The 10,760-nt window shown below is 38.7% G+C and overlaps 1 protein-coding gene and 1 long non-coding RNA gene across 4 annotated transcripts in view; one reads left to right on the top strand and one right to left on the bottom strand.

The window, feature by feature from the left end:
- Positions 1–6,387, top strand: part of LOC138945463 (uncharacterized) — a 12,220-nt gene extending 5,833 nt beyond the window's left edge. For both annotated transcript variants that reach the window (XR_011449006.1, XR_011449007.1), the window contains one exon: positions 5,054–6,387. This is a non-coding gene — a long non-coding RNA (uncharacterized lncRNA). The remainder of the gene's footprint in view (positions 1–5,053) is intronic.
- LOC138945464 (choline-phosphate cytidylyltransferase B-like) overlaps positions 1–10,760 on the bottom strand; it is a 52,231-nt gene that overhangs the window by 14,856 nt on the left and 26,615 nt on the right. For both annotated transcript variants that reach the window (XM_070316893.1, XM_070316892.1), the window contains exon 8: positions 10,495–10,683. In XM_070316893.1, coding sequence (XP_070172994.1) covers positions 10,495–10,683 — 189 coding nt within the window. The remainder of the gene's footprint in view (positions 1–10,494; positions 10,684–10,760) is intronic.

Genomic DNA, 10,760 nt, shown 5'->3' with positions numbered 1-10,760 from the left:
AGATAGACGGATAGACAGACAGACAGAGCAACTGACAACAGACATACAGACAGAGAGATACGGACAGACAGACAGAGAGACAGACAGTCTCTTGGAGACAAACAGGCAGACAGACACTGTTCCGCCGCTTTGGTAATTATGGGTGTAGCAGAACCCGCGCCGTCGGCAGAGGGATAGTTACAATCACTACTACTTTTTAAAAGTATGGGTTTGTATGAACCCGCGCCCGGTAGTGTTTATGTAAATTATCATAATCAATTAATTTTAATGTTTTGTCATGTACACACTAAAAATTTGCAGACAGAGAGCAAATTAGGTGTGTGAGAGATACTTAAAATTTCAAAACGATACCTTTAATGGTTCCAGAGTTACAATGATTTTAGTGTGTCTCTGGGTACAGGTGAACCCAGGAAGCACGGCAAAGGTTGAAAAAAAAACCTTTACATTGGAACAGAGAGTAGAAAAAGAAGCCTGAAAGTAGTCAAGGTGAACCGCAGTTCAAGCATTACCTGGCCTAATTGGCAAAATTCAGGCGGCGTCTACGAGCTAATCCGTCAAAATCCGTGCACAGGGTTGAAACGGGTGTGCACTGGGCACACACTACACCTGTGAAAAAGAGGGATATGGAGACGTGCTTTTCTTGTTGCCATTAACACTGGAGTGGCGACAGCCCTCTGTGATGGGGCTTATCCCTTTCATAGTCCGCGTCAAGTCATGCACTTTTCGCATCACTACCCTTCGTTTCAGTCCCGCGTTGGCACTGTCGCTCAATAATTGCTTATCAGCTGACACTGTCCCCTCCGCAAAACAAGTCGCGTACGGCGAAATTACTACATTTGGTCAAGCTGTGGAACTCACAGAATGAAACTGAACGCACTGCATTTTTTCACAATGACCGTAGTCCGCCGCTTGTGCAAAACGGAGTGAAACTGACGAGCCTGTTTAGCGCGGTAGTGGTTTCGCTGTGCTGCATAGCACGCATTTCTGTACCTCTCTTCGTTTTAACTTTCTGAGCGTGTTTTTAATCCAAACATATCATATCTACATGTATATGTTTTTGGAATCAGGAACCGACACGGAATAAGATGAAATTGTTTTTAAATCGATTTCGGAAATTTAATTTTGATCATAATTTTTATGTTTTTAATTTTTACATTTAGTCAAGTTTTGACTAAATGTTTTAACGTAGAGGGAGGAATCGAGACGAGGGTGTGGTGTGTGTGTGTCTGTGTGTGTGTGTGTGTGTATAGAGCGATTCAGACTAAACTACGGGACCAATCTTTATGAAATTTGACATGAGAGTTCCTGGGAATGATATCCCCGGACGTTTTTTTTCTTTTTTTCGAATACATGTCTTTGATGACGTCATATCCGGCTTTTTGTAAAAGTTGAGGCGGCACTGTCACACCCTCATTTTTCAATCAAATTGATTGAAATTTTGGCCAAGCAATCTTCGACGAAGGCCGGACTTCGGTATTGCATTTCAGTTTGGTGGCTTAAAAATTAATTAATGACTTTGGTCATTAAAAATCTAAAAATTGTAAAAAAAAAATTTTTTTATAAAACGATCCAAATTTACGTTCATCTGATTCGTCATCATTTTCTGATTCCAAAAACATATAAATATGTTATATTTGAATTAAAAACAAGCTCTGAAAATTAAAAATATAAAAATTATGATCAAAATTAAATTTCCGAAATCGTTTTAAAAACTATTTCATCTTATTCCTTGTCGGTTCCTGATTCCAAAAACATATATAGATATGATATGTTTGGATTAAAAACATGCTCAGAAAGTTAAAACGAAGAGAGGTACAGAAAAGCGTGCTATGAAGCACAGCGCAACCGCTACCGCGCCAAACAGGCTCGTCACTTTCACTGCCTTTTGCACTGGCGGCGGACTACGTTCAGTTTCATTCTGTGAGTTCCACAGCTTGACTAAATGTAGTAATTTCGCCTTACGCGACTTGTCAGAGCTTGTTTTTAATCCAAATAAAACATATTTATATGTTTTTGGAATCAGGAAATGATGTAGAATAAGATGAACGTAAATTTGGATCGTTTTATATAAGAAAAATGTTTATTACAATTTTCAGATTTTTAATGAGCAAAGTCATTAATTAGATTTTAAGCCACCAAGCTGAAATGCAATACCGAAGTCCGGCCTGCGTCGAAGATTGCTTTACAAAAATGTCAATCAAAATGAGGGTGTGACAGTGCCGCCTCAACTTTTACAAAAAGCCGGATGTGACGTCATCAAAGACATTTATCAAAAAAATGAAAAAAACTTGACTAAATGTAAAAACGTGGAATGCGATTTTAATCACGGTCTGTTTTTTGTGGGTTTTTCTTGGTGGTTACTTTTTTACATTTAATCAAGATTTGACTAAATGTTTCAACATAGAGGGGGAATCGAGACGAGGGTCGTGGTGTGTGTGTGTGTGTTTGTGTGTGTGTGTGTGTGTGTGTGTAGAGCGATTCAGACTAAACTACTGGACCGATCTTTATGAAATTTTACATAAGAGTTCCTGGGTATGATATCCTCAGACATTTTTTTTCATGTTTTCGATAAATGTCTTTTATGACGTCATATCCGGCTTTTTGTAAAAGTTGAGGCGGCACTGTCACACCTTCATTTTTCATTCAAATTGATTGAAATTTTTGCCAAGCAATCTTCGACAAAGGCCGGACTTCGGTATTGCATTTCAGCATGGAGGCCTTAAAAATTATTAAATGACTTTGGTCATTAAAAATCTGAAAATTGTAAATAAAATTATTTATTTATAAAACGATCCAAAATTACTTTTACTTTATTCTTCATCATGTTCTGATTCCAAAAACATATAAATATGTTATATTCGGATTAAAAACAAGCTCTGAAAATTAAAAATATAAAAATTATGATTAAAATTAAATTTCCTTGTCGATTCCTGATTCCAAAAACATATAAATATGATATGTTTGAATTAAAAACACGCTTATTTAACAGAATTATGGAAACAACAACAACAACACACACACACACACACACACACACACACACACACACACACGCACATACACGCAAACAAACGCACAAACTACTAGACATAGCAAAGGTGAATGAAATAGCTGTAACGATAGAGTAACGGTAATGAAGAGAAAAAAAAATTGTCCATCATATGAATACATGTCCAGAAAGAAGTAGAAAAAATAAAAAAAAGACCCATGAAGAAGGATGCTCCCCCCCCCCCCCCAAAAAAAAAAAAAAAAAAAAAAAAGGCTCAGAAAGTTAAAACGAAGAGAGGTACAGTAAAGCGTGCTATGCAGCACAGCGCAACCGCTACCGCGCTAAAATGGCTCGTCACTTTCACTGCCTTTTGCACTAGCGGCCGACTACAGTCATTGTGAAAAAATGCAGTGCGTTTAGTTTCATTCTGTGAGTTCCACAGCTTGACTAAATGTAGTAATTTCGCCTTACGCAACTTGTTGTTTGCTGTAGTTGTTATTTTTTCCCAAAAAAACATTTACGCATTTCTCGTGTGGTTTTCCCCATTCGTCTTTGCGATCTTTTTTAATTTATTTTCTTGTTCTTTCTTTCTTTCTTCCTTTTTACATTTAGTCAAGTTTTGACTAAATGTTTTAACATAGAGGGGGAATCGAGACGAGGGTCGTGGTGTATGTGTGTGTGTGTGTGTGTGTGTGTGTCTGTGTGTAGAGCGATTCAGACTAAACTACTGGACCGATCTTTATGAAATTGGACATGAGAGTTCCTGGGAATGATATCCCCGGACAGTGTTTTTAATTTTTTCGATAAATACCTTTGATGACGTCATATCCGGCTTTTTGTAAAAGTTGAGGCGGCAGTGTCACACTCACACCCTCATTTTTCAATCAAATTGATTGAAATTTTGGCAAAGCAATCTTCGACAAAGGCCGGACTTTGGTATTGCATTTCAGCTTGGTGGCTTAAAAAATAATTAATGAATTGTCGGTCCCTGATTCCAAAAACATATAGATATGATATGTTTGGATTAAAATCAAACTCAGTACACTAAAAAGAAAAGAGATACAGAAAAGCGCGACCATTACCGCACTATTCTGGCTTGTCGATTTCACTGCCTTTGCCACTAGCGGTGGACTGACGAAACTATGAGTATGCGGTCTTGGTGAAAAAATGCAGTGCGTTCGACAGCTTGACTAAATGTTGTTATTTCGCCTAACGCGACTTGTTATTCTCTGGCTCAGCAGATTGCGATTCGCGGTGACTATCGTCTGCTATGTCGTCTGCTTCGATCGACTCGACAACACTGCTACCACTCACACTGACACTGTCCACATTCGCGGTGTTTCTGTCATTTTGTCAGGAATCACTTACCTTGGCGAATGGTAGCAAACCTTAGCCAATTTAGTTTTTTTTCTTTTTTGGTTGCGACATTTCAAATCCAAATCGAAAGCACTGACTGACTGATAAACTATCGCGAACCGGCGAACGCAAACGCTGAGAGTGTGGTTTCCCTTGTCCAAGGGAAGCCACTCTTGCATCTATAATTTTCGTCAATGGCTTCTGTTCAAAACATTGATGTTTCGTTTTTGGTATTCGCGAAGGAAATAAACGTCAGTCAGTTGACTAAGTACATCGGCAGCAGTTTTAGCAATCAAAGCCTGACCAATACAAAAAACTGGACAAACTTTGGCCGATTCAGGCGAATACTCTTCGGACATTTGGCCGATAGGGACATAAAAGTTTCGGCCAAAGTAAAAAAAAAAATCGGCGATTGGCCAAAGGGCCGACCCAAACGACACCCCTGAGCGAGTGGGGTTTCTCGGCAGAAGCATCATCGTACCATTACCAACCTGTGCAGTCAAAACAATCAGAAATACTTTCCTAAACGGATGAAGAGTGGGGTTCAAACTCCCTGAGCTACAGAAGGCTGAAACTATACTTTTACAAATCGTGTGACTGTGTTGAACAAGTATCTTTGGTTGAACAGCTTCCTGCATGGTTTGAAGATGATACTGGGTTGTCACATGGTCCGGTGCATGGTTCACATGCTGCAACATTTTGTTCCAGATATTGTCCACTGTTGGTGTACTTCAGCATCAGGTAGTCAGTCCATGAGCCGGTCAGCATAGCCTGTGTCCAGTATTGTCCGTTTGCCTGTTGCCTGAAACATGGGTTTTTTTGGAAGTAACTCACGATCTCTGCACACATTTTAACATGTGAATAAGAACAGAAAAAGTTTGTCAAAAGTATACATAGTTTAATTTGCATTTACTTAAAGGCCAGACTTTCTTCTCGTTCATTATTTCTTCATAAAGATTCTGGAAATTAACAAAATGTTTCCCCCTCTCAATTGCCTCCTAACTTTTTTTTAAAATGCATGTCGGTTTGTTGTCATCTGTGCATTACTACCTCTTGCCACCCGTGCGGCCATTGCCACCAGGTATCTCAACAATCAAACCGTCTATACAGGCTTAAAGGCACGTCCTTTTCCAAAAATTGCTCACTACACAGATCTGCGAAGACTTTTACATAGAAAAAAAAATCTCTTGACTTGAACATATACCAGGAATCAACATCCTGACTGGTTTTTGGAGCTGGATTTTTTAGGGAATGTTTTACACGTGTGGCGTTTAAGAAGTTAATTCATAAAATTCTACATTCGCAAAGAGAGTACCCATACAGAGTGTTCAGTTCTGGTATTTTTCAAAACGGAAGGATGTCCATATCCCATGTTAAAGCCTGGTAAGATTTGAGATTTTGAACCCAATCGTTTACACGGAAAGGGCTGTCGAAGGGCTGTCCATTTAAGAGGACGCATCCATGCCTGGATGAGAAATACACTGATAACACAGAAAAGGCACGAGTTTAACCTGCATATTCACAAAACTGGTTCAGAGGCCCGGTAAAGGGCACACATGTTAGTTATTTTAAGAGAACATCACGAAGACCTAATTATTAAATTAAAGCCTTTCTGCACGAATGTACATCTTCTATGAATTAATTTATAAAACGCCACATGTGTAATTCATTCCACACACAAAATCCAGCTCCAAGAAGCAGTGAGGCTGTTGATTATTGGTATGTGTTCAAGTCGAGAGATGATTTTTCCTGATATAGTGAGCAAAGACCTGCATTTTTTTTAAACTGTTCAGAGGCCTTGAAATGGTTAAACATTTTGTTTCTTTCAAGTAGTCTTTATGAAGAAAAAATTAACAATAAGGAAGGCAAATGCAAATTAGATTCCTCTTGACGAACTTTTTATGTTCTTCTTCACGTGTTACATTATGCGTACGTAGATCGCAAGATATTTTCGAAAAAAATTCATAGATAAGCCAATCTGCAAACGGACAAAAATTCACAATATTATTTTATGAAGCCAATAAATTTGACTCAAGAACTAAGCTTATGTGTTTGAGGTGATGTGCATGGGTATGAATGTTGAATGAGTCCGTCAAAGATACCCTCCATGTCGCCTTACAGTGGAACCTACCATTAAAATTATACCACCTTAAATTACCTTGCTCTTTCAAATGTACTGCTTAAAGTTAAACTTCTTGAACATGCAACTCTTGCTGTCTACAATAAAGACCATCAGGTCAACAACATACTCGTGAATGTTTCGTTTTGGTCTATAATTGAACATTTCAGAAAATGCTTTCATATTTTTTATTCGGAAGCATACTAACTTTATTTGAAACTACTTTTACAGATATATAGTTTTGCAGGTTGACGGGAGGTGAGTTACGAAAGAAATTCAATCCATATGTCGCTCAGCACAGAAAGCATAAACGATTAACATGAGTAGAAATGAACTTGTACTTGTTTTCATAATGTATTATTTGGATGGTATCTGTCAAAGACACTTTCTCGTTTTTTTGCAAAGCTAGAATAAGGTCTGGAAGTAAAAGAAGAGAGAAAATGAATGCGAGTATAAATCAATTCGAAAGTATGCTTCTCATCTATACAGTACACTAAACATTTAGACACCCTCTGGAAGTCGTCTGGATGTGTATCCATGTTGTAGCAATTAGACTGGTTTTGCGTCTCTCAGTCAATGCAGAAAGATTAATTCCCTGCACAATTCGTAATCTTCTTGTCTCTAGCATGCAGGTGTCTGTTTACCTTACCGGTTGCACATCCACCAAAAGCTTAGATCTGGTAAAAATAGCATTAAACCATGCTTCCAGCAAACGCTGCCAATTTCATGAATTGATATCAGGGCATAGTTTGCGACTGAATAGAATAGATAACGTGACACACGCATTGTCTTACGTGTCCTCAACCCTGACTACTTTTTACTCTCACTCAAAGCTCAGCTCAGACCGTTCTGTAACTCTGTAGATCTAGCCTGTGGCGCATCTGTACTCCAGCGAATATCAGCCGTACCCAGACACACTGTTCTGCACCAATTCGTATTCGCTGCGCAGCAAAACAATGTTTACGTGTATGCATGAAAATAAAAGCATGTACTCTGACCTTCAACGCATTCCTTCTTGTGAGATAATCCGCTGTTCGTATGTCGCCTCGGAGTTTCGATGGCTCGTCGACTGTACCAGCCTCGCGTAATACTGCCCTCTCCGGACTTTTATGAAGGGAAGACACTGCCAGTGGTCAAAACATTTGTTTCAGGGATGAAACGCCAACTTTTGTGCTGCAGAAAAATGGCGAAATTTGTGTCCAGAAAGTGCCCGACACTTTGAAATCTGCACGCTTGTGCTGCACACACCTCTTCCATTTCCACAAGAGACTCATAGTTTTATGAGGGAAAGTGTGCTATGAAATGCCTGGGGACATTGACGAGTTGTTGCAGTTTGCGGCTGCTCTCCACCGAGGCATTCTTTTCGGGCATACAGTGGTGACTTTTCTGTGTGAAAATCAAGCTGGTACTAGTCAGGTAGAATCAACACAAAAACTTGTGACGTCACAGTGCACCGACGTCACAGTGCACCGAAAACCACGTGACCACTACTTGACCCCAGGCGACTTGTCTTGGTTAGCCCCGCAACACTAAATCTTCAACTACAACAACAACAAATTTTTTTCAATTTTTACAATATTTTTCCAGAGTTGTTTGTAGCATTTGGCATTCGATTTTCAATTTTTTGGAGATACTTGAAAACCTTGGATTTTTCCTTTAAATTAAAAAAATCTGATAATTTGATTATCAAATCATTTCCCCTTCATAGTTAAAGTGTTATTCTGGTTAAAAAAAACCACCCCATTAATTCAAGCTCTACTGTGGTACTAGTTTACCGGGGTACTAGTGAGACTCTTTTACATGCTGTTTTCTCTACATGTAATTTGAGACAAAATGTGGTAATTAAAATGTAACTTTTGAATGGCTAGATGGATTTGTTCCAATTTTGTATATGTTGTTTATGATTTGTGAAGCACCATTTCTGTGCATGGAATAAGAATACAGTGGATTCCTTGTGTTTTTATGAGTCCGACAGTTTCGTTTTGATTCATATCTGCACTAACATAGATGAGTTTTCAAATGATTTTTTAAAAAAAGTCCGGATAATTTGATCGTCAAATCATTTCCCCATCATAGTAAAGTGGTCATTCTGATAAAAACATATGAATTCAGGGTGCACTGTGCTACTTGTTTTTGTATGTACTGGTTCAAATCTTTAAAATGCTGTTTTCTCTGAATGTAATTTTCAGACAAAACGCTACAATTAAAATGTTGCAACTTTTGAAAGGCTTGATGGATTTGTTCAGTTTTTGTATATGTTGTTTATGAGTTGTACAGCATCAGTTCTGTGCATGGAATAAGAGTTCAGTGCATTGGTTGGGTTTTTATGAGTCTGACAGTTAGGATCTCATGTATTTTTCTTATCAGAACTGAACCGGTAACTGAAAATGCTAAATTAAAATAATATATTGCTTAGAAATGCTTTTCGATGCACAGAATTATTAAACACACACATATTGCTGCAAAGAAGAAAAATTGGATCAAAACATGCACTGGTTCACAAACTGCAACATTTTAAAAAAAGCACATTTTATAACGTTTTTTTCACATTTTGGTGAATAAAACCCCCAAAAATTGCTTTTCACTCAAAATTTAAAATGGTTTCCCTTAATTAGGTTATTCTGCTTGCAAAAATCAAACAAGCAGCAAGCTGTTTCCAAAATAAAAAAAAAAAGTGCCCGCCTACCCTGTCTCCCCTTAAAACTGTTCAACCTTCTTCACTTTTTTGACAAATACTCACAATCTTTCCTTCTTTGCGCAACATGTCTAAGAAGTTGCAGATGAACGTTCACTTGAAACTTTTCAATCTACATTACTTTTTCAACAGACTCTCACAATCTTTCCTTTTTTTGTCGAACATGTCGAATTTCACTTTTTGGGACCGAAAATCACAGTTATGCCTTCTTTGCCAAACATATCAAATTTCACTACAGTACAGTAGAACCCCCCCTTTTATATGAAGTCTTATATCGCGCGCGTATCTCCAGACTCGGACTCAAGGCGCAGGGATCTATTTATGCCGTGTGAGATGGAATTTTTTACACAATACATCACACATTCACATCGGCCAGCAGATCGCAGCCATTTCGGCGCATATCCTACTTTTCACGGCCTATTATTCCAAGTCACACGGGTATTTTGGTGGACATTTTTTATTTATGCCTATACAATTTTGCCAGGAAAGACCCTTTTGTCAATCGTGGGATCTTTAACGTGCACACCCCAATGTAGTGTACACAAAGGGACCTCGGTTTTTCGTCTCATCCAAAAGACTAGCACTTGAACCCACCACCTAGGTTAGGAAAGGGGGGAGAAAATTGCTAACGCCCTGACCCAGGGTCGAACTCGCAACCTCTCGTCATGGAATTCTACACAAACTTCGACTTGGTAAGTACTCGTTTATGTTTTGAATTCCACTGTATTCGGTGGCAATTTAAATCAGGGGTGGGACTCTCTTGTGATGAAAAAAGAGGAAATCCCTTTTTTTTCTAGGGGGGTTCGGGAGCATGCTCCCCCAAATTGTTTTTAAATAGTACATTAAAATCTGTGCAATCTGGTGTATTCTGAGACTAAAATTCAACTCGTTTGGATCGGGTACAAAAAGACATTCTCCACACTCCCCACCCACCCAAACAAAAAATACACTTTCACACAACTATGGTAACATTTTAATGGTGCATACTTACGTAATGAACCATGTATTCATAATCCAATACTGGCAATAGTATGATCCAAGTGACGCCCCAATGCATTGAAGCTCTAAATTACTATTAGTTATCAGGAGCTTGCAGTCAGCACAATTTAAATCTCAAGCCTCCAGTGTTCTGTTCCATCTTCATTTCTCTCCATATTATTCAGTCAACAAGTTATAGATACTGTGATGAAATGGGACGCGGAAAAATAGATTACTCCAGCGGAATTCATAAGTTGTGTCCGCGAAAATCCGCGGAAAAGTCCCACCCCTGTAAATTCCCAATCATTCTTTCTTTGCCGAACATGTTGAATTTCACTTTTAGCGACAAACACTCACAATCTTTCCTTCCTTGCCGAACATGTCGACAAAGTTGCCGATGAATTCTTTGCTCTTCTCCTCCCACTTGTGGAGCAGCAGGTTTCCGCGATCTTTCGACTCCTTCCACGCCGACATCAGTTCTTTCCCCTTGTCCTTGATCTTCTCCTCAAACTTGGCGTAGTTCTCCCGGATTTTAAGCCGCTTGGCCTGGGAGAGACAAAAAAGCATAAATAAATGTTGCGCTTTTTACCCGTTTTACAATCAATCAGATTGCATGAAAGACA

This window comes from Littorina saxatilis, linkage group LG13 (assembly GCF_037325665.1).
Source record: "Littorina saxatilis isolate snail1 linkage group LG13, US_GU_Lsax_2.0, whole genome shotgun sequence".
Lineage (NCBI taxonomy): Eukaryota > Metazoa > Mollusca > Gastropoda > Littorinimorpha > Littorinidae > Littorina > Littorina saxatilis.
The sequence above is the reverse complement of the archived record's forward strand: the minus strand, read 5'-3'. Positions and strand labels throughout refer to the sequence as shown.